This window comes from Suricata suricatta, chromosome 7 (assembly GCF_006229205.1).
Source record: "Suricata suricatta isolate VVHF042 chromosome 7, meerkat_22Aug2017_6uvM2_HiC, whole genome shotgun sequence".
Taxonomy (NCBI): Eukaryota; Metazoa; Chordata; class Mammalia; order Carnivora; family Herpestidae; genus Suricata; species Suricata suricatta.
In genome coordinates this window covers 123,506,288-123,531,279 of record NC_043706.1, presented here as the reverse complement: position 1 = coordinate 123,531,279, position 24,992 = coordinate 123,506,288, and the positions used below count along the sequence as shown (strand labels likewise).

Genomic DNA, 24,992 nt, shown 5'->3' with positions numbered 1-24,992 from the left:
TGGTGAACTCCCTTTGGTTTATCAAACTTCCTTGGCCGGGGAGGCTTCCTTAACCACTGTGTTACCCTAGCTCAACCACGTTCTCGGTATTCTGCTATGTTCTTCTCACTGGCCTGTGCCATGTTGCTCTGATTTCAAACAAAATTTGGTAAAAATATAGAAATGTGGTAATGAGCCGAGAGGCACAGTGAGAATTCTATCTTGGCTCAACTCAAGTGCTAATATGCCATTTTCTGCCCAGAACAGGACATCCCCGTTTCTGGGGTTTAGTTCGAAGGTCAGTAGTTATAGTCCTGGGACACATTCAGGGTATTCTACGACTTTTGAGGTTTCTCGGAATCTGACCTGAAAAAAAGAAAAACAGAAGAGCTCACACGTGGGAAAGGCCAAGAGGTCTTCAGTGAACCAAATGTCACCTACTCAGAGGTCTACAGAACTGCAAAGTGCCCAGTGGAGACAGAGGACCACTGTTGTTCTGCACAGATGACATTCTCAGGATAGAAAGACGGTTCTTCCTGAAGACAGAATCCCTCCACCAAAATGAGGCTAGGAGGAAGTACCACCCTCAGAAAGAGAAGAAAGCTCAGAGTCCTTCCCTTCCTACTGTAAAGGGATTAGAAGAATATAAGGCTAAGGCCTTAATATAATTGGGCTGTAAGCGCTTCAACTTTTCAATGTTTCTATTTTTTATTTTAGTACCTCGTCTGTTTCCATGGAATTGAATGATAAGCCACAAAACTCTTAAATAAATAAATAAAGTACTAAGGGAGCACTAGAAAGGTGACAAAGAGGATTCTCAAAAACCAGCATAGACCAACTTTTAGCTCTATATTTGCTTAGCACGTGGCTTCTGGGGAACACCTCTGCGGTTCATCAAAATAAAAACAGAAATCTCTTTCCATCACCCTCAGCATCTCGAGCAGCAGCAACTGTGGCAAATCAGAAACACTGTTAATTCCTTCCATTTAGGGCAGAAAACAAAGGCAAAAATACTTTGATGGGCAAGTACTTTTCACTCAGTTACTCGTAAGAATCCTGGCTAGTGACCAAAACTCTTCCAAGGCCCTAGGAATTCTCCTGTAGTGAACACTTTTGGGTTAGAGCTTATCAGGAAAAAGGACATTCACTAGCTTGGTTTAGAAAATGTCTATATTTATCCCATCTACCCTGTCAATGCTATAAATGAAACCTCCAAGAGCTAAAACAGTGAACTTCTAAATACAGCCATGTGCTTTACCAGGCAAAGGCAGAATGGACACATTCATTCTACCAAGCAGTGCCCTTCTTTACGCGGGTGGACTCAATGCAGCTAATCAATGTTACCTTAGAATCCAGCAATGGTGGTCAGGAGTAGACTTTGCAATCATTCATAAGGTCCGGTATGTCTCTCTCACCCTACACTTTCCCATTGTTTTGTAAGTGTTTGGGCCTGACACCCTCCTTAAACTGCAACTTTTTTTTTTTTAAATAGTTCATTTATTTTTGAGACAGAGAGAGACAGAGCATAAGTGGGGGAGGGGCAGAGAGAGAGGGAGAAACAGAATCTGAAACAGGCTCTAGGTTCTGAGCCGTTAGCACAGAACCCAATGTGGGGCTTGAACCCACAAACTGTGAGATCATGACCTGTGCCGAAGTCAGATGCTTCATCGACTGAGCCACCCAGGTACCCCTTGAAGGCAGGGGCTGTATAGCTGTATATTACTTGTCCTGTATTACCGTAATCTAGCGGAGTGTCCATTGTAGGTGTTCAGAAAGTGTTTGTTGAGTAGACAAGTCAGATAATAAAAGTAGCTATTTTTCATTGACTTCATGCTGGTTTTAAACATATGGTCCAGTGACACTTTCCAAAAGAACAAATTTTCTGGCAATGGCCTAAGACGTCTATGTATGTTAGATATTTGGGGGCGCCTGGGTGGCTCAGTCGGTTGAGCCTCCGACTTCAGCTCAGGTCAGATCTCACGTTCCTGGGTTCAAGCCCTGCGTCAGGCTCTGTGCTGACAGCTAGCTCAGAGCCTGGAGCTGCTTCCGGTTCCGTGTCTCCTTCTCTCTCTGCCCCTCCCCCTCTCATGTTCTATCTCTGTCTGTATCCAAAATAAATAAAACATTAAAAAAAATTTAAGAAAAAAGATATTTGTACCTCATATATATACAGATTTTCAGGACTCTGGCATTACCTAAAAAATAAAATAACATGGCAATCTAATGAATGGAGTTTTTTGTTTGTTTGTTTGTTTGTTTGTCTTGTTTAGTTGGTTTTGATGAAAAACTAAATGACTACTTGGCCAAGGCTACAATGGCCCCTGCTTATAACTCCCCTTTGCATGTTATTAAGTCAGATATCTGTTAACTAGACCAAAAAATAAAGCTTATGACAGTGATGAAAAATATTATTGGCCGCTATTATTTTATCTAGGACTCTAACTCTTCAGGGTTAAAATGAATTCAACAATGAAACATTATCATAATCTCCCATTGAGGATATTGTGTCCACAGTCTTTAAGAAATATCTGTGGAGTCCTGAAGCATTGACATTTCCATTTAACCTCTCCTGGATGTTTTAAGTCATTCTTCTGACTGAAAATGTTTGCTCAGACATTAATTTCAGGAATCACAAGAGATGGTTTCTATGGTGATTACATCTGACAAACGTTTCCGGACTCTCACCTTTCCAATTTTCAGGGCTCCACCTTTCATGTGGTCCTCCAAAAGCCTCAGCTTCTGCAGATCTCTACTTGCTCCAAGCTTTATTCTAGAAGCAATTCATGCCCTCAAGCATGGTCTTTCTCTCCAATCCTTCCAAGTGCCTCCTCTTTCTTCTAACCAATAATTCCTGAGAAATTAGACTAAAATGGTAGGAGGCAAACGATGTGATTACCTAATTAGAGTAATCCACACAGTGGTGTGAATAATTGATATGTAGCACTCTTTCGGGCTACTTGTATTTTAACTGACGGAATGTTCTCTCCAGGATTTTTTGATCGTTGGGTTTAGTGATCTCCCAGAGGCCTCTGCATGTGCCATCCCACTAGTACAGTTTCTCATCTTATTCCTCTAAAGCAGAAATTTAACCAATAAAAGCCAGCAGCCTGACATCTCATCTTTAACTTACTTAACATCTGCTACTCAAAGCAGTTTAACATCAGCATAAGAAAACAGAGTTAATAAGAAAAACCAGGGGCACCTGGTGGCTCAGTTGGTTAAGAGTCCGGCTTAGGCTCAGGGCATGATCTTATAGTTCGTGGGTTCGAGCCCCGCATCAGGCTCTGTGCTGACAGACTGCTCAGAGCCTGGAGCCTGTTTCCGACTCTGTGTCTCCCTCTCTCTCTGAGTCTCCTCTGCTCGCGCTGTCTCTCTCTCTCTGTTTCTCAAAAATAAAAAAAGGAAAACAAAAGCTTCTCAAATAGGCATACGAAGATGATACAAAATAAAATTCAAACTTTTATAGCAGTGAGCTTAAATCAATTATTTAAGGCCATAAACTTTAAGTAGGACCATATTATTCTCTTCTCTTTTAGAATCTTATAAAATCTTCATGGGGGAATGTATATACTACTTGTCTTTTAAAACAAAGGGAAAAAAGATAGATCCGAATGTTGAGAGCACTTTTACAATCAGGTAAAAATATAGACTCCTGTTATTTCCATAAGTAAATGAATGCTTTTTTTTTAATTTTGTAGATTAAAATTATGGCCACATGTCTGGTCTTCTGTTTCTGTTTCCCTTAGAAAAAAAATTGATAGCATTTTCTATCCAAATCACATTTTGACAAAATGCAGAAGTCAGAAGAATAATTATAATGAAAACACACCCCAACCATCTGTGAGACCAAAGTAAATATCAGGGTCAAAGAGTAGTACTTGCAGTTTTCTAAGCTCAAAGGGAAGGCCTCTTCATGTAAATCTTAGGGTTCAGAGGATCCACTTGGCAGCAGACATTGGGAGAACAGAAGGTACCAGAACAAGCAGAAGCCAAAAATAAGCTAGTTTGGTCAGTGGGTGGCATCAAGGCCCATGAGATTGATCCATGCGTGTTGACAATTTCAACAATGCTGACTCAAGCTATAGAAAAGGTAAATACATTCTAGAATCAGTTCTGACACCGCTGGCAAACAAACACAACTGCACTTGAAGATTCACCTTTGGCTGAATCTTGTTAAAAAGCTGGCCACAGGTCTGCCATTAACACACATGTTTTGGTTTGGCACTGGGCCTCCCAAACAACAAAGCAGGTGAATTCCACAATTGTATGTTTCTAATAAATCATTCTGTCACTTAGACAGTAACATTTACGTATCACCCTTCCAATTCCTAATTGTCTAATCAGTTGCAAGATGAGTCACATAGTACACAAGGCGATATAAAACACAGGCATGTAAACAATAGCACAATGGCTCATTGTACTGTCAGATTTACCCTCCTTAAACTTGTGATTTCTACTTGTATAAAGAAAGCTTCCGTAGTGACACCATTTGTATAAAGGCCCTAACCAAGCACAACTAACCAACGCAATATATCGCCTAGAAGTGCATACTGTTTGTTTGGTTTTTTTTTTACAAAGGGGAATGATAAACACAAAATTCAGAATGGCAGCTACCGCGAGGCAGAAGGCAAAAATATGGGATGGGAAAGGAACATGATATGGAAAGGAACAGAGGTTATAAGTTCAACTTTATAATTACTCTTAATAACTTATACCCCAATTTCCATTATACTGTGTTATGTTTATCATTTGTTCCATGCCTGACTTTGGAAAAGTTTTCGTCTTGTTTAGAATATGGAGTACTTGATGTAACAGAGCATAGAAAGCCTAGATTATGCAGAGAGAGTACCCATATTCATTGTTAGTTAGAAGTCCCTTTGAAAGCTCTTTGATCTTTGCAATATTTCAGGCTGAAAAGCTTGTGAAGTTTCCTTCATTAGCAGCAGCATATAAAAAGGGCTAATGATGCGCTTCTACTTTGATATTGAATTATTTACTTTCTTAAATAAAATAAGACTGTTTTTTAAAAGCAGCTTTAGGTTCACAGCAAAATTGAGGGAATGGTAGAGAGAATTCACATCACTCTTGCCTCAGTCACAGCCTCCAACATCATCAACATGCACCTGCCAAAGTAGTACATTTGTTACAACTAATGAAACTACACTGACATGTCATCATCACCCAGAGTCCACAGTTTACCTTAGAGTTCACTCTTGGTGTTGTATGTTCTATTGGTTTGAACAAATGTATAATAGCACATATCCATCATTACAGTATCACACAGAGTATTTTCACTGCCCTAAAAACCCTCTGTCTTTGCCTATTTATCCCTCCTCCCCCCAACTCCAGGCAACCAATCATGTTTTTATTACATCCATAGTTTTACCTTTTCCAGATGTGATATGTAGGAGTCATACTGTATGTAGCCATTTCAGATTGACTTTTTTCATTTAACAATATGCATTTAAAATTCCTCCATGTTTTTTCATGGCTTGATCGTTAATTTTTTTAGTGGTGAATAATATGCCACTGTCTAATGTATCACAATTTATTCAGTCACCTACTTGAACGTATCTTAGTTGTTTCCAAGTTTGGGCAACAAATAAAGCCACTATAAACATCCATGCGCAGGCTCTTCCATGAATGTAAGTTTTCAACTACACAGCCTGAAGCAGGGCTCAATCTCATGAGCCATGAGATTGTGACGTGAGTTGAAATCAAGAGTCAGATGCTCAACCACCGGAGAAACCCAGGTGCCCCAAAGTTTAAGAGTTTTTGTAGATTTTGGACAGCAGTGCTTTATCAGACATGCCTTTTGCAAATATTTTCTCCCAGTCTGTTGGCTTATCTTCACTTTTTCTTATCTTTCACAAAGCAGAAGTTGATCATGTTAAGGCAGTCCAGTTTATCAAATTTCTTTTTTCTTTCCTGGATCATGCTTTTGGTGTAGTATCTAAAAAGTCATCACCATACCCAAAGTCATCTAGGTTTTCTCCTACATTATCTTCTAGGAGTTTGAAAGTTTGCCATTTTACAGTTAGGTCTGTGATCCATTTTGAGTTAATTTTGGTGAAAGGTGTAAGGTCTGTGTCTAGATTCATTTTTTGCAACGGGATATCTAAATCTAGAAAAGATTATGTTTGCTTCTTTGTCAAAGATCTGTTGTCTGTACTTACGTGAGTCTATTTCTAGTGTCTCCTATTTTGTTCCATTGACCCATTATCTGTTCTTTTCCCAATACCACACTGCGTGGAATGATAGATTTTCAGTACGTTCTTGAAGTCAGTCCTCCAGCTTTGTTCTCCTTCAGTCCTGTGTTGACTACTCTGAGTTTTCTTCCTCTCCATATACACTTTAGAGTCAGTATGGTGATACTCACAAAACAACCTGCTAAAATTCTGACTGGGATAAGATTGAATCTACAGATCAAGGGAAGTGACATCTTGACAATATTGAATCTTTCTATCCATAAATATAGAATATCTCTCCATTTATTCAGTTCTTCTTTGGTTCTAGTCATCAGAATTTTGTAGCTTTCCTAATATAGATCTTGTACTTGTTATGTTAGATTTATACCTAAGCATTTTTTTTGGTGGGGGGTCCTATGTAAATGGTATTGTGTTTTTAATTTCGAATTCTGTGTGTTCGTTACTGATATATATGAAAGAAATGTATCCTGTAATCTTGCTATAACCACTAGTTCCAATAGCATTTTTGGTCAATTCTTTCCATTACCTACCTAAGGTGATCACTTCTTAATTAAAAACAAATATGGTCATCTTTGACAGAATTTAAAAAATACATGACTACTCTCCTAAATGCTAGATAAAAAAATTTTTTTAATCAAAAACCTTTTGCTAAAATTTATGCAAGACTTAAAACTGGCTGAAATATTTTTTTCTTTTGCATTATGTGCTTTGGCCATGTTAAAGTAATTCTCTGATATTCACAATTTCTCACACAAAGGGATATTAATTGATCACTGTCATCATGTAACCACAATAGAAGCTGCCCAGGTAAGTTGCAAATTTCAAGGGCCAGATATGATGGCCAACTTGTTTACATTTTTAGGTCCATTTTGAATAAATGAAATGTCCTTTGGGAAAATACAGAGAAAATACAAAAAAATTCAATTAACCCATAAAAACAATGTGCTCTGGATGTGTCCAACATCAGAGTCCTGGACGATGGTGCCATTTACTGAGATAGTAAACAATGAGGCAAAATAGTTTCAGGAGTTGAAACCAACAATTGTTTCTGAACTTAGGTTTGAAATGCATATTAATCCTCTAAGCAGAGACAGAAAGCAGCAGTTAGATACAGGAATGTGGGGCTCAGAGAGATTGGGACTCAAGATATAAATATGAAGTACTGTCCTCCAATAGAAGGTATTTAAAGCCATAATTCTGGGTAAAATGTCCACAGAAGTAAATGTAGATTATACAGTGAGGAGGGTTTAGGACTGATTTCTGGAGCATTCAACACTGAAAGGCTAAAAAAGGGAAGATAACCCAGCAAAGGAGACTAAGAAGAAATAAAAAGGTAGGAAGAAAGTCAGGAGAGTATGTTTGCCTGAAACCAAGTTTTAAGAATGTGTTTCAAGAAAGAGTAGACTGGATCGAGCCTTCCTGAGAGCTTCAGTTAAAGGAAGAGTCAGAATTGACCATTATGTTTGGCAATGTGGTAGCCACTGCTAACCTTAAGTCAAGCCTTTTCAGCAGAGTGGAATGGGTTTAAGAAAGAATTCAAGAAGAGGAGGTGGAAACTGAAAGTGTAGACAGTTCTTTTAGGGAACTTTGCTGAAAACAGAACAAGAGAAATAAGGTGGCACTAAGAGATTCAAGACCACAATAAAATTTACTTTGTTTTGCTTATGTTGAGAGATAATACAGTGTGTTTGTAGATTGATGGAAATGAAGCAGTCTAAATGGAAAATGCAGTAGAGAGAGGACTGACTCTCAGAAGGGGATGCTCAAGTAGGCAAGAGGTTGCGAAGGCCAGATCCAGGCAGAAAAGCTGTCCTGGGAAGTACTGACAGTCGGTCCCTTGTAAGAGGAGGGAACACGGAATGCAGATTCAGATAAAAGGAGATCAGCAAATCTGACGGTGGGAGAAGATAGAAGTTTCTTCTGATTGCTTCAGCTTTCATACTGAAACAAACCAGAAGGTCATTACACTCTTTGGCCAATATGAAGACTGTTTTTAGAGTGAGAAAGAGATCTAAGAAAGAGGATCAGGGAGAGGATGACCAAGATTTCAGGACACAGAAAATAGGTGCAAGAAGCACTGTGAGAATAGGAGATTCCGTGACTAGGGAAATATAGTGCGGTGTTGGACAGCACGGAGGGCCCACTACATATTTGCGGTCATAAATATCACGCAGGATCAAACATCATGCTTTCACGATTTTTTTTAATCATGCTCAGCTGCTCAGGCACAAGCATGAATAGGCAAGTGCTTGGGTTTAACCAGAATACATATATTCTAAATAAATAAGATAAAAGGCAAAAAGGAGTAGCATGGTTGATGATTTGTAAGGGTGTGCTTATAATATCGAACCTATGCAAAAAAAAAAAAAAAAAAAGAGTGATGTGAGGGCTGGGGAAGGTACTGCAACAGAATCTTTGAGAAATTCTCCCAACTACCAAATAACAGCACGCCCAGTTTCAGCATAGAGCAAGTAAGGTTACATCTGACAGGCATTCTCCTAGGAAAAAAAAAATCTCACTTTTCTTTTATGATTTAGACCTTTTGGTACAGTGCTGCTCCCTTTCTATTTGGGCCTAAGGTCACTAATGGCAATTTTTTAAATCTCAAATTAGGTCAGACCCTAATGGCTTTTTGGTGGCAAGCTAATAGTGGCTCAGATATGTTTATTACAGTCAAATTATGAATTTAACTGGTGCTAATCCATGGAAAAAGTTTAAATATTATTGGAAGAAATTCATTCTAAATTGTAATGCTAGGTTGCCCTCCAGTAAAAATGTAAAGTAGAAATAAAGCAATTGCAATTGTATTATATATATTATATACAGTATCTATGATTATTCCTAGGTACTTTTAACTCATATTTCATAGAGATCCATGCTGTTTTTTAAATTTTTTAATGTTTATTATTTTTGAGAGAGAGAGACAGAGCATGAGCCGGGAAGGGGGAGAGAGAGAGAGAGGAGACACAGAATCCGATGCAGGCTACAGGATCTGGGCTGTCAGCACAGAGCCCGATGCATGGTTCAAACTCATGAGCCATGAGATCATGACCTGAGCTGAAGTCAGACTCTTAACTGACTGAGCCATCCAGGCGCCATGAGATCCATGCTCTGATTGAAAGATATCTTTATGCTTTTTCTGAAATTCCTTTTCAAAGATAAAGAAGTCATTAGGAAAACTGCTTATCGGTTACTGTCATATAGTATTGATTGAACTATATCAACAGATCTCGAACTATGTTTGCATATACATAAGTGAAATCTTAACCCAAGGAAATTCACATTATGAGGTATCAAGGCTAAGTCTTATTTACAGTGACAATAACACGAATTCTTCTTCTTTTTAAAATTCTATGTTATTTGAAATCACAATATAAGAGCAAAGAGGGGAACAGTTTAATTGGATGAGGTTTTTTAAATGTGTTCATCATCTTCATGCTAGATAGGCCTAGAGAAGGCTGGAATTGACCTTTAAGACTGACCAATGATAAAAGCATACTAGTGGTTAAGAAAAGATAAATTGGCCAGTTTAAGCATAACAACTTTTTAAAAATATTTTTTTATATAGTTTATTTTTGAGACAGAGAGAGACAGAGCATGGGTGGGGGAGGGGCAGAGAGAGAGGGAGACACAGCATCTGAAACAGGCCCCAGGCACTCAACTGTCAGCACAGAGTCCAATGCAAGCCTTGAACCCACGAACCGTGAGATCATGACCTGAGCCAGATGCTTAACAGACTGAGCTACCCAGGTGCCCCTAGGCATAACAATTTATATTCATTCATGTAAATTGCAATGGAAGCAGTAAAAACCAACACTGCTCAGATTAGTACAGTTGTTTAGTAATTATAAATATCTATTCATGTCTTGTGCCCATTTCTTACCTGGATTATTTTGTTTTGGGAGTGTGGAGTTTGATAAGTTCTTTATAGATCTTGGATACTAACTCTATCAAATATGTCATTCAAATATCTTCTCCCATTCCGTAGGTTGACTTTTAATTTTGTTGACTGTTTCCTTCACTGTGCAGAAGCTTTTTATCTTGAAGTCCCAGTAGTTCAATTTTGCTTTTGTTTCCCTTCCCTCCGGGGACGTGTTGAGTAAGAAGTTGCTGCTGCCGAGGTCAGACAGGTTACTGCCTGTGTTCTCCTCTAGGATGTGGGTGGCTTCCTGTCTCACACTTAGCTCTCTAATCCATTTTGAATTTATTTTTGTGTATGGTTTAAGAAAGTGGTCCAGTTTTCCCAACACCATTTGTTGAAGAGAATTTTTTCCATTGCATATTCTTTCCTGCTTTGTCAAAGATTATTTGACCATACAGTTGTTCTTCTGTACTCATTAATGTTTATCTCTGCTAGGAAATATTTGGTCTTATTAGGTCTGTATAGTATTTCCTAGGCTTTCATGTAAAAAACCTCTGCTCTGTTTAGAAGGCATTTCCCCTGACCCATAGATTGGTTCTCTGTCACACTGAGGTAATGGAGCACATGAAAAAGAAACTATGTATCCCCTGAGTACACTATTACTAACAGGTGTCTTCCTAGTAGCAGGAATCACCAACACTTTATTTGTGTATAAGACATCTCCCAGAATGCAATGCAATTAGTCTTCTTCCTACTTCCTGCCCTCTTGTTTTCTGGGTTTTACAGAAACCAGTCAGACAACAATTTGGCTGCCTTCCAGATCTACCCCATAGAATAAAAATTAGTCTTTCCAATTACTTTTTCCCTGAATCAGAAATGAAAAGAGCTTCAGAACCATCATCTCAGCTTTCAGACCAGCAGCTATGCGGGGTTATCAATTACATATCTGAAAACAACTTTACGAACCCTGGTTTTCATGGACTATTCTCTCAGATTCTGGAGAATAAATCTGACTATAAATTCTAAATTTTTTAAATCATTGTGAATGTTCTTCCTTTCCGTATATCTATATCTGTATCTGTATCTATCTACACACACACACACACACACACACACACACACACACAAATACACACATATATATTTCTGTCATCCCTAATTTTCAGATGAAGAAACTAAGGCACAAAGCAAAGGTTTTACTCCAGAGTCTGTGTACTTAATCATTGAACTCTCTATCCTTTCTGAACACTATACTTAGTGAAGTAATCACTTTCATCTTAAAATGACCACAGTCTTCTTAAACTGTGGTTCTTGTCCCTGATTACAGGTATATATGTAACAATTATAATAATAACAGACAACACTTATTAAGTATCTGATACATGCTAGGCATTAAGCTATGCAATTTTCTCATTTAATCCTCACTAATCTATGTGATAGATACTATCATTATTCTCATTTAGCAAATAAAAAAATAGGCCTTAGAGAAGATAATAATTTTGGCCCAGAGTCAAATCACTGGTGAATGAGAAGGCTGGGATTCAAATTTCAATCCGATTCCTGAACCTAAGTGCTCACCTCTTATGCTATATAGCCTCTTTGAACAGGTATACAATATGTTGTATATAATTCTCCAATAAACTGAAAGTATATTTTACTAAAAGTTACATATTAAGCATTATCACTTTATATATTATTCAATTATAAATAAATAAGTTGTGACACATAATGTTCTTTCCTCAAATACAAATAGTTGCAAATTAACCAAATACTTCTTAATGTATTTGTAGTAAGAGATTTAAATTCAATACTTTTTCCTATGTTCACTTCGGTAGATCTTTGGGCACTATGTGAAGAGGTTTTCTTACCCTCTGACTTGTAAGGTTTAGCCAGTGAGGCATAACGTCAGGAAATCAGACAGAGGAAGGAAGGGACACTTGGGGTATTTGTTTTACTTACTCAGTTCCTGAAAGGTCCCTGCAGGCCACATGAGCACCAAAAGTCACTGCCCAGGTCTAGCAGTGGTAACCTGCACCCACACCTCCCTGCACCCCCCCGTTACTAGCCTACAGGATTTGTATCATATCTTATGATTTCTCTATATACCCTGTCCACACTTGTAAATCATTCCGTCACTAAACTCCTTCAAATTACCCAATTTAAGTGCCATCTTTCTTCTCTGACAAGAGCTGGGCTGACACAGAAGTAATCTGTTCTGGCATAGAACACATGCTTTCATATTTTAGAACAGGATATTTCCCCATTCTGTATGCATTCTTAATGTTCATATGTCTCTTCAAAAATAGCAAAGATGTATCACTATAATTCCAAAGAAAAGGATGTGTAATGTTACAGCAAACATACTTTCTTCAGACTCCTGATGTAGCTTTTCAAATTGGCTCTAGTCAATCACTCATGACTCAGCTGAAGTACAATTTTCATGCAAGATGAATGGAATGTACAAGCAAACCCGTAATCGCTGTGCACTGAAAATTATTTGTGCTCGCTTTAGCCATGTCAATTCATTCTAATTAGGATGTTCTCGGCAACTGAAGGTTTATGTTTGGCTCAAATATTTATGAGCCCAAACTAAATGTGCTAATACCACTGGTTTTTGTAATCATAGAGTCAAGGACAGATAGCCTTTTCATATTTATGAGATATGTAATGAAATGTTTGCAGGGCATATCCTGGACAGAAAATTGTGAAGTTTAAGCAACTTGAGTGATCTGTAGAAGTATTTTTCTCTTCATAGTGTTAACTAGAATATAGAGACATAAGTACTCCATATATGGGAGAGTGTGTATTTTGATTGATTTAAGATAATCTCTCGATTGAAGATATTCTCTTTAAGACTTTTTAAATTTTTTTTGTTTTTTATTTATTTTTGAGAGACACAGAGAGACAGCATGAGCAGGGGAAGGTCAGAGAGAGAGGGAGACACAGAATCGGAAACAGGCTCCAGGCTCTGAGCTAGCTGTCAGCACAGAGCCCGACGCAGGGCTTGAACCCATGAACCGTGAGATCATGACCTGAGCCAGAGCCAGACGCTTAACCGACTGAGCTACTCAGGTGCCCCTTGAAGACTTCAGTATAGTAATTCTGCCTCCAAGAATGTATCTGAAGAAAATAATCACAAATACGTGTAAAAATTTATTCACTAAGACAATCAATATAAACATCCATATTAAAGAATATGCAGTCATTAAAATGAGGTTATTGAAGAATGTATAATGGCAGAGGCAAATGTTTACAAAATATGCTAAGTGGAAAAAAAAACTAGGAATTAAAATTATATGTAAGCTACTTCTGGTGGCAGCCAAGATGGAGAAAACTGACTACAGCCTGAGATATGTAAGTGAGGATGCTCATAAGCTATGACTAATAACCCTGAAAATTAAAAAAAAAATCAACTACCCGAGAACATTGAAAAGTACACATAGCAGGCAGATTGGGAACTAATGTAAAAACTTGAATAAGGGCCCATAAGGGGTGAAGTTAGTGGATTTTAATTTTAGTTTTTTCCCTATTTTTGACTTGAGGGGGAGCTGCATCTTGGGATCAGGCAGTAAGCAGTGACAGCAAAAATTCCAGGAAAAATAGTCAGAAGCCTGAGGAAAAGATTCCCACATGTTAGAGATCGTGAGGGAGACCCTTCCCTGCTGTCTACTTTTCCCTCTCTCATTTCGCGCTCGGTTACTGAGCTGCACTGGCAATAGTGCAGTGGAAAACCCATCCCTCTAGCCAGAGGAACTGGGAAAAAGGAAGCCTTCTTGTATAAAGAGTACACAATTGTGTAGGACATGACAGTATGGGAGGCTAAAATTCTGAAAGGATTCCATTTTATGGCCAGAGGAACCAAGAAAAGGAGCATCTAAGAGTTGAAGAGTATGGGAGAAATCATGGAGAGTTAAGAGCTGAAAAAGGGAATTCTCAGCAAACTAGGAAAAGAAGAGAAGGTACTCAAACTGATAGAGTATTTGCAACACGATTTATAGCTAATGGCAAAAGACTTTTATCTGAAAAAGAAATAAGGCAAAGATATCCATTCTCACAACTTCTGTCCAATATTGTATTCAAAGTCTTAACCAATGCAATAAAACATGAAAAAGAAATAAAAGCCATGAAGATTGGAAAAAAAGGAAACTGTCTCTACTAGTAGATGACATGACTATATATATATAAGAAAGGAAAATCCCATGGAATCTATGGCAAAGTTCTTAGAATGAATAAGTGAATTTAGCATCTTATATACTAATACTAACAATAAATAAAACAATACGATGTTTCACTGAGGAGGATATACATATGACAAGTAAACACATGAAAAAATGTGCAATATTATTATTACCCATTAGAGAAATGCAAATTATAACCACAGTGAGATATCACTACACACCAATCGAATGACTAAAATGATGAATAACATCAACTAACTGGCAACAATGAGGAGAAACTGCATTGCTCACATCTTGCTGGTGGACATGAAAAATGGTGCAGCCACTCTGTTGTCCTGGGCAGTTTCCTTTAAAACTCAGATTGCAAATGCCATACAACCCAGCAATCGCCTTCCTGAATATTTCTGCCAGAAAAAGGAAAACTTCTGTTGACACAAAAACCTGTGCATGAAGGCCCACAGTAGTTTTATTCATAGTAGTTCACAACTGGAAACAATCCAGATGTCCTTTAATGGGTGACTAGTTAAACTGTGGTATATTCATACCATGAAATACTTCTCAGGAATAAAAAGGAACAAACTACTGACACATACAACAACTCTGGTGAATCTCCAGAGAATTACTGTAAGTGAAAAAAGTCATTTCTAAGAAGTCATGTGTATATCAATTCATTTATATATGATTCTTGAAATGACAAACTCCTAGAAATGGAAAATAAATTAATGGTTGCCAGGGGGCAGGTATGAGGTAGAGGAAGAAAGTGTGTGCATCCATACAAAGGCTACATATAGGTCCTTGTGGTAAGGGGCCTGTTTTATATCTTGACTGTTTAAATGTCAAGATCCTGATTGTGATATACTATAGTTGTACAAAATGTCACTAGTAGGGGAACCTTAGTAAAGCCTACACAGATCTCTCTGAACTATACCTCAAAACTGATATGAATCTACAATTATATCAATAAAAATGTCAATTAAATATAAAAGATTCACTTGCCATTTCCAACAACATGGATGGGCCTAGAGAGCACCATGCTAAGTGAAGTCAGTCAGAGAAAGACAAATACCAAGAAATAGATGAACAAACTAAGAAAATAGGAGACAAGAAAACACATACTCTTAAATATAGAGAACTGGAAGTTTCCAGAGGGGAGATGAGCGGGGATGGGGGAAACAGACAATGGCAACCAAGGGTACACTTAACCTTGATGAGCACTGAGAAATGAATTGAATTGTTGAATCATTATATGTACACCTGAGCCTACTATAACACTGTATATTAGTCATACTTGAATAAAAAAAGGCTTGGTAAAAAAATAATTCTTAAAGTACCATTTGTAATAGCACTAATAAGAATAAACTTGGATATAAAAATAATAAAATACATGCAGAAGACATATGCCGAGAACTGCTAAACTCCGATGAAAGAAATCGAAGATATCAATAAATGGAGAAATATATTACGGGCATGAATTGGCAGAGTAAATATTGTGAAGATGTCAATTTTCTTTAAATTGTTCTATAGATTCAATGACTCTCTCTCAAAAATTCCCAGCAGGATTATTTATCGATACTGACAAGGGTGTCCTACAAAGTACCTGGAATAGCCTCAACAAACACTGAAAAAGAACTACGTTGGAGGATTCATATGACCCGCTTTGAAGACTTACAGTAAAGCTGCAATAGTCAACACAATGTGGTTCTTGTGGACAAACACATACAGCAGAAACAGCCCGACAATGTAGCCAAATTGATTCTGAACAAAAATGAGAGGACAGCCTTTTCAAGAAATGGTCCCGGAACAATTGTACATCCATATGCAAAAAACAAGGTGGGGGGCTGGAGGGGGGCACTCAACATTTACTTCACACCATAGCCAAAAAATGAAGTTGAAATAGATCATAAGCCTAAATGTAGAATCTAAAACTATAAAACTTCTAAAAGGAATTAGAGGAGAAACTGTGAGCTTGGCTTAAGTCAAAAGTTCTTAGATAAACATCAAAAGCATGTTCCATAAAAGAAAAGACTTAATTAACTGGATGTCATCAAAATGATAAACTTTGGCTCTGCAAAAGGCATTGCTAATGAAATGAAAAGATATCCACAGACAGGGAAATAAAAGTTTACAAATCTCATATTTGGCAGAGAACTGTTATTTGGCAGCACAAAAACTCTCAAATCCTAACAATAAGAAAACAATCTATTTTTTTAACATTTATTTATTTTTGATAGAGAGGCACACAGAGAGCATGAGCGGGGGAGGGACAGAGAGAGAGGGAGACACAGAATCTGAAGCAGGGTCCAGGCACGGAGCTGTCAGCACAGAGCCCGATGCAGGGCTAGAACCCATGAATCGTGAGATCATGATCTGAGCCGAAGCCGGACGCTTAACCAACTGAGCCACCCAGGGCCCCAACAATCTATTTTTTTAATGAGCAAAAGATTTGAACAGACATTTCAAAGTTGAAACACATGATAAAAAAAGTGCACAGTAAAAGATGCATAACATCATTAGTCATGAGAGAAATTCAAATTAAAACTACAAGGAGCTACTACTACACACCTGCAGGAATCGTTAAACTGAAAAAAGACGATGCCACAGAGCACCTGGTGCTCTCACACATCGCTAATGGCAATGCACCTCCAACTCTGGAAAACAGTTTGGTGGTCTCTATCCAGTCAAACATATATTTGCCATATAACCAATCAATTCTACTCCTGGGTACCTACCCCCACGATGAAAACTCACGTTCATACAAAAACGTGAATGTAAATGTCCATAGCAGCTTTTTTCATAATCACCTCAAACTAGACAAAAGTCAAATTTCTCTGACTTATGAATGCATCAACAAAATGGCACGTCAAACACCATGGAACACTACTCAAAAAGTGAACTTTGGTGTAAGTTAATTTTAAAAATGAATGTGCACAAGTCATATGTATACACTGAACTTTTGTTTCAAGAAGCATATATATGGTTCAAAAGACAAATACCAAAATACTAACATTGGTATCTCTGAGTGATAACTATTTTTCTGTATAATTTAAAAGTAATTTTTTACAAAGAATGTAGTTTTTTGTGACATCTGACTCTACATGCATGTAAACATATATATGTGTGTGTATATATAATATATCGGCAGTCTGATTCTATGAACACTTCTGTGTGTGCATGAAGTTCTAAAATGCCACTTTGAAGCACTAAAATGCTAAGATATACAGAAAATTAGGGCTCATTAAGATGGAATATACTTTCTTCCCTATGGCTTCCTGTATTATACACATTTTCTATAATTCTATGTATTATTTTTTTTAATTTTAATGTTTATTTTTGAGAGGGGGGAGGGACACAAAGAGAGGGAGACACAGAATCCAAAGCAGGCTCCAGGCTCTGAGCTGTCAGCACAGAGCCCAATGCCGGGCTCAAATTTATGAACTGTGAGATCATGACCTGAGTAGAAGTCAGATGCTTAACCGACTGAGCCACCCAGGTGCCCCATCTACATATTACTTTTGATATCAAAATTTTAAATTATAACACAATCTGACAGGTCCAAATATAAGTCAAAACAAAGGGGCCAGACCATTGTCTAACTGACTTTTTAGAACCCATGCTTCTAAAGCACTGTAATGAACACACTGCATTATCTCAAGATTGAGAAGGAGAGTAATTCTTGCTACTTTGCACATTTCAGCAATTTCTCTGGGTATTCTTGATTAGCACATCTCGGTCAAGCTTATCAAAGCTACATTCCCTATCTTGCTCCACTCCACAAAAGACCTGATCGAGGGATCTTTCACGTTCAAAGAGAGCTCAGTGCTCACCATACTTTGACAGGACTCTCCTGCAGGTGAGAAACGGGCCCTGTCACTGACCAGCCACAGTCTGCGAGACACAAAGAAGGCTATGTTGTTATGGAATCGAAGCCATAAGATTTTTCCAAATATGCTTGGATCACAGGAACATCTGATTCAATATGGAAAATTGTACTATTGTTCACACTTCCACAGAAACATATGACATTTCTGGGGAATGCAGAGAAACAAACGAAAAGCCTCAAGAGCAGCTACCAAGTTTGCTAAATGTTCTACCAGACACGGAGGATGGCGGGCAAGGGGAAAAAAGTGACCTCAACTAGTGGTCAGATGACTTTCTGTAATTTCAATAACATTTGCCACTAAGAAAAGGAATGGGTGATTATATCATCAACTTTTCCCCCCACTCCGACAAAACCAGGCCCCTATTTTATGTCTGATCCAAGAGAAACACTCTCAGAGGGTGCAGAGGATTCTATGTGAAGGATTATACTCACAATTCTTCCCCCAGGTTAGGAAAAAGCATTATTTCATGTTTAAAGTTTATGTGCACAGTTTAGGGTCAAGTTCAATTCTACCAAAAAAAAAAAAAAAAGTGCTGTTTCACCCTCTTTGTATAATATCCAAACAAAACGAAGCAAACAACAACAAAAAACCACCCAATTTTGTTCACTGAGCCCTCAACAAACTATTGGCCTTTACATGGCACTCTGCGGTTTTGACTGGCAAAACTGAGCACCGTAGTTACATAATGATACACAGAATCCCTTCTCAAGGTATTTTATTTCCTATTTAAAATTAAGCCATGAACTAGAGTCAAGAATATTTTATTATAAGCACATAAGTAAATATAAGATAAACTTAAATGCACGAGTATACTTATGCAATTTATTATTCTTAATATTTTTTTTGAATGTCCAAAATTCTTAGCATATCTAAATGCAAAAAAATGTGTCCCCTAGGTTTACTAGACCATTTCCTGCTCTTTGAACACCCCAAGCTTTTCAACATCTGAGCTCTTATTTATCCTGCTCCCTCTGTGGTTTTCTTAAATTCTTTTGCAATAAGGATTTAGATAACAAAAATAAATACCTAGATTATATTACTTTAAATCTCTACAAAAATGCCTCTACCCAGTCAAAATATAAGACCATGTTTTTGGCTTTCATAAAATCAGGATATAAGAGACATCAATTATAAGAATATTTCTATGTGTTCTGCTAAAAATCAATCAAAGGCATTATCCACGAGCTGTCCAATGTCCTTTAAAATTTTTTTTAATGTTTATTTATTTTTGAGAGACAGAGACAGTGAGCATGGGTGGAGAAGGGGCAGAGAGAGAGAGAGGAAGACACAGAATCCGAACCAGGCTCCAGGCTCTGAGCTGTCAGCAGAGCCTCACGGATTATGATATCACGACCTGAGCCAAAGTCCTACGCTTAACTGACTGATCGACCTAGGTGCCCCAGGCTCAATGTCCTTTACATGACAGTCTAAGAGAGAAATAACCTTGACAAATCAATGTCTAGAAAGAACTATATTTTTCCTGATAAATTGCTACACTTCTTTTATTCCAACGCTAAGATCAAAAATGTGTTCGTTTTTGCCTTGGTTGCCCTGATGATCAGCTAAATTTGGTTTTCAACTGCAATAAACAACCTATCCCTGCTGTCTGATCCAAATGTATTTGTCCCTTGCTTTGACTTAAAAGTTGTAATTTTTTTTTACATGTTCTTAATTATGTCACAATAAAAGTCACCTGAAATATGTTCTGAACTATGTTTAACTCTGTTCTAAACACAGTGGGCAGAACTGATATATTGAGGCTATGTCCTTTAAGCTCTTCCACGTTAAACCACAAAACAAAAACAGTGTGGCCTAAAGCAGCATTTATCAAACTAGAACATGCACAGGAGTCACGTAATGATCTTATTAAGAGCGTGGATTCTCAGGGGCGCCTGGGTGGCTTGGTCAGTTAAGTGTCTGAACAGTTGATCTCAGCTCAGGTCTTGATCTCTCAAGATCCGCACTGGGCTCTGCGCTGGGCATTCAGCCTACTTAAAAAAAAAAAAAAAAAAAGGTGTGGATTCTATTCAGAAGGTCAGGAGTGGAGGCTGAAGTTCCACATCTCTAATGGGCTCCCAGGTACCGTCTCTCGTCTCCTGCTAGTCCTCAGACCGCACTTTGGGGAAGCAGGGTCTCCTGTCCAAGCATGAATGAAAAGTCAGTACAAGAGAAACAATGAATGTATGGAACCCTAAGAAACTAGAACCCTCAAAATGGCGAACACTACAAATTAGAGCATATGCAATAGTCTATTGCTGTGTCAATCTTTAAAAATCAAACTATCTCCAGCTGCCTGTGTGGCTCAGTCAGTTGGGTGACCAACTTGGGCTCAGGTCGTGATCTCATGGTTCATGAGTTCGAGCCCCAGGTCAGGTTCTGTGCTGGCAGTGCAGAGCCTGGGGCCTACTTCAGATTCTGTGTCTCCCTCTCTGACCCTCCCCCTCTCTCTGCATCTCAAAGATAAATATTAAAACTTTTTTTAAAAAAAATCAAAATGTCTCAAATTCAGTATCAGTATTTTTTGTGTAACAAATGTCCAGTTCATGTCTTTCAAAGACGTTGATTCTGACTCATGTGTTAGACATTCTACCATATACATCTGAATATAATTTTCGTTGATAGGTTTCAAAAATCCCTATTACATTCAATGTTTTAGGAGGAAATAGGACAAGAAAACTCACTGAATATTTGGAAAGCTTCCATTTACTCAAATGTTTACTAACATTTGTAAATGTTTACAAATGTTTCTTATACTCCACCACTACTTTGAAGTCTCAACATACAACTGCTTTTTTCTTTTAATTTATTTATTCTGGTTTTATTCCAATTCTTTTTTACCATCTTTGGGAGCAATTACTGTATAAATTGGAGAATTATCCTTTAATCAGCGAGTAAATGAATGAATCTGCATCATTTCAAGAGAATTAATCAGCTGTGATACTGGTTAAGGAAATATTTAAACATTGGTTCCTTTCAATTTTCTTTCTTTCTAGCTTATTTCCAGTTCAGAGAGTCTTCCTGCTCCTGGCCTGGCATGTTGCATAACGTCACAGTGAAGAAAAGACCAAGTTTTTCCAATCTTGTTCAGTTTTTATAGACTCTCATGGTGCCCATTGTTAGTTTCATATCAGATGTAGTAGGCAAGAACCTGCATTTTGGTTAAAGCTAAAATTAACCAGTTACCTAATACACATGAAGAGCTAGTTGAGTCACTGTATAAATACAACAGCATTTAAGTTTTTTTCTGGGTCAGAGGATTTAAGTCCAAGTGTACTAGTTTTCTATTGCTGCTGTAACAAATTACCATAAATTGAGTGACATAAACAGCACAAATTTATTATTTTAGAGTTCTGGAGGTCAGAAGTCCAAAAGTGGGTCTTCCTGGGCTAAAAATCAAGGTGTCACCAGGACTGTGGTTCTTCTCAAGGCTCCAGAGGAGAATTTATTTCCTTGTTCTCTTCAGCTTCTAGACACCTCCCACATTCCTTGGCTCTTGGCCCCTTCCTCCACCTTCCAATCCAGCAACGTCGCGTCTCTCTGTGACTTTCTTCCACAGACACATCTTCTTCCAACTGATTCCTCCCTTCTGCCTCCTTCCATTTTAAGAAACTTTGTGATGACACTGGGCCACGTGCATATCTGGGATAGCCTTCCCATTTTAATGTCAGCCCACTGGCAACCTTAATTCCCCTTTGCCATGTAACTTAACATACTCACAACTTCTAAAGTTTAAGATGTAGACATCTTGGAGGACTCCTTAGTTGGCCTACTACACAAAGGCAGTGTTCCATTTCTATTTACTAAGTTGAATTTTTGAAGCACTCTAGTTTTCTTACAGTTTTTTAATGCTAGAAGAAGAAGTTCTTGGGGAAGAACACTGTAGGATTACCAACAGCAGTGACCTGTGCTTCAGTTTTTAAGCATGAGCTCTGATTCTATTGGGTTGACTCAAATACTCAAAGGAAGACAAGGATAGAGCTGGGATGGCTAATGCCACACAACCATCTGCTTCCGGACACGTGCAGCCTAAGACTCCTAACTTACATTCGGGTAGATTGATGCTGCGGAATGTAGAATCAGAACCGGATTGTGGCCACCAGGATAAATAATGTCCTGGTTCTGCAATCCAAGTTGGTTCTAAAGTTTTAAAAGCGAATCCTTCCTCCAAAATTGCTCTAATGAGCTTAGAATCATTAAACTTGTCCAAGGCACTCAGTAATGAAGTTTATAGTTTGTTTTAAACACATAAAAAAATGAAAAGTCAAATAGGTAAATTACAGTAGCCTAATCTTTTCATGCCATTACTAAGAATGGACAGGCTGATTGTTTCAACACCTGCACCATGCTTAACCTCTAAAGAGTCTAAGTCTTTAATAATTAATACTTTGCATGAATGTTTAAAAGAATATTCTAGACACACTTCCTCACAGGAACTTTTGATGAGAGATAGTTATTCTATTTCAATCAGAAGTCACAGAAAGTAAAAAGTTTGAACTGGCCTGAAGGCCCTCTACAAACTGAATCTAAATATGAAGCAAAAGGAATCAAGTTTGAATTTATTGCCTGAATTCGAGTAGGTAAAAGCATATTTGTGGTGATGATATATTTAAAACAGGCATGTCCACTCATCACAGGCCAAAGTATAAACTGCATGGCAGTTCAAGGCTAGTCAAATCGGCTCTACTCCGGTATCATGCCACACGAAGGTTGTGAGAGGGATACTTGAGAGCCTTGTTTTGTCACACACATAGCAATGCCAACGTCAGAAGTTGTCATCTCTCAAGGGTTAACTGATTCTCTCAAATTTTACCCCTCTAACCTGCTGACCTCCTTCCTTGCCCCCCCCCCGTCGCCGCCCAAAAACTGTTCTTAATGCAAAGGTAGTTCTGAAAACTGTTCTTGCTCCCATGGCCCTGGTAGGGTCTCCATCAGCATTTCAGCTCAGCACGGCTCCCTGGCAACACACAAGTGGGCCAGCTCTTAGTGAGATCTGGTTAAGGAATGCCATAAGGTAGTGATCCAAGAGGAATTTTATTCACGCAGCCCCTAAAAGAATTCTGAAAATCTATGCACATATTTTTAAATAACATCTAAACATTTTAAACATAAGTTTAAACACTTGAAAAGGGAACATAATTTTGAATACTCTGATACATATTTATCAGAACCTCGGGGCTGCAGATTTCACTCATTCAATCTATGGAAAATGTCTGCTATATAACATAATTGGCACAGCCAATCCTCATTGACAAGCCAATCAACCCAATAAGACTTTCTGTCAAAACAAGCCTGACTTCGTTTTTCAATCAAATGTGAAGACAGTCTTGGTGACAATCTATATTCGGAATGCTAAAAGGAACAGATAAATACAGCACAGAGCCTTGTAGTGTGCTCATCCCTTGGATGAATGAGGAAGAAAAGAGAACTAGCAGACATTACCCATGCTCAGAGGCAGATCAGTTTCAAGAAAGAGATGGAAGTTGAGCATCTGAAACTGAAACCCTTGAAACACCTTGTGCCCTGAGAAGTCTTATTGCCCAAGGGTATGTGCATAGTTTGGAAACTGCTGAGAAAAGACACTTAAATTCTTCTTTGAAAGTATCTAACGTGAAACAAATATAAAATGGTATTTATAAACATAAATACCGACTGCATTTCTTTGAGGGATCCTAAGCCTTTAGAAGTATCTTGAAACACTATCATGTTCTCTTCATCAAAAAGGAGGGTCAACAAACGAAAGATTATAATTTTGCTTGTGCAGCCAATCTCCTATATAATCTTGGATGGGCAGTTCTTGGATAGGCAGAAATTGCTTCTACATTTTCTCTAGCCTTTGGAATGCCTTGATTTATTCTAACCCTCTACCTATATTTGGTTACTGTTTAGGTGTGTTCCACACAGTCTAAATGAATCAACTTTCACCCCTTAGCTCCTAGATTTCACTCCATGTCATTACTGGGCCTTATGCTCATGTTCTGATGCTCTGGCGTTTTCGGTGCCAGAAGTGGATAGCTTTTCTTAAAAAATAAGTAAATAAATAAAATAAAATAATAACAACAAAAACAAAAACCAAGTGCAACTGCCAAGGTTATGCTGTTGTGTCATCAGAACTGTTTATGCAAACCACTGCAGACTTTCAGGGGTAAAGATACTGGTAATGCATTTTGCAAAACTCTCCCCTGATGTTTCTGGGAGAAAGGTTGGAAGTAAATTACTGGCAATGGGTAAGAAAACAGATGCAAAGAAGACAACTTTATTAGGCGCTTTCTCTTCTTTACGAGGATTTGGGTTCTTTCCGAGGAAGCTCCAAGTAATTCAACAATACCCAGTGTTCCTTCAGTTCCTGCAACTTGATCCCACGGTGGGTGCTCTGGGAAGCACGCTGAGGCCACTCATGATCAAGGTCGTCTGATCCATTTGTTGAGACTCTTTCCGTGTCACCTCTTAGAAGCCGGTCTGTGTTGCCCTCCAAAAAGCCCACCACCTGGCTGTGCCCACCTCCATTCGTGCCCCAGCTACCAGGTAACGAATGGTTCAGAGGTGCTGCTGGGGGGAACGCCAGGCCCTCAGACGAAATCACTCGGGGAGAGGCGAGGACACGGGTGCGGGCTGGAGGCGCGCGCAGGTGCCGGCGCACCCACGCACATACACACACACAGACTCCGGGTGCAGGGCGGCCGGGGGAGGGGAGCGGAAAGCCTTACCAGATCAATGAACGTCAGGAATTTCCAGCTCCCGCCGTAGGTCTTATGCGAGGGCATTTCGATGGCCTTGTAGTTGCACAGGATAGAGCAGTAGGACAGCAGGATCGCCACCCGCAGCACCTGGCACGGGACAAGCGCCATGTTCGCAAAAGGCCTGGCCGGCTGGGCGGCGACGCGGA

General features: G+C 38.6%; 1 protein-coding gene across 9 annotated transcripts in view; it reads right to left on the bottom strand.

Moving 5' to 3' along the window:
* Positions 1 to 24,986, bottom strand: part of AIG1 (androgen induced 1) — a 242,150-nt gene extending 217,164 nt beyond the window's left edge. For 5 of the 9 annotated variants that reach the window (XM_029944331.1, XM_029944334.1, XM_029944330.1 and 2 more), the window contains exon 1: positions 24,814 to 24,986. In XM_029944331.1, coding sequence (XP_029800191.1) covers positions 24,814 to 24,954 — 141 coding nt within the window. In that variant the 5' untranslated portion in view covers positions 24,955 to 24,986. Of the gene's footprint in view, positions 1 to 20,067; positions 20,101 to 20,192; positions 20,246 to 24,341; positions 24,566 to 24,590; positions 24,656 to 24,813 lie in introns of those variants that run through there. The other 4 variants (XM_029944336.1, XM_029944337.1, XM_029944338.1 and 1 more) reach the window with 4 other exon arrangements.
* Positions 24,987 to 24,992: the final 6 nt, after the last annotated feature.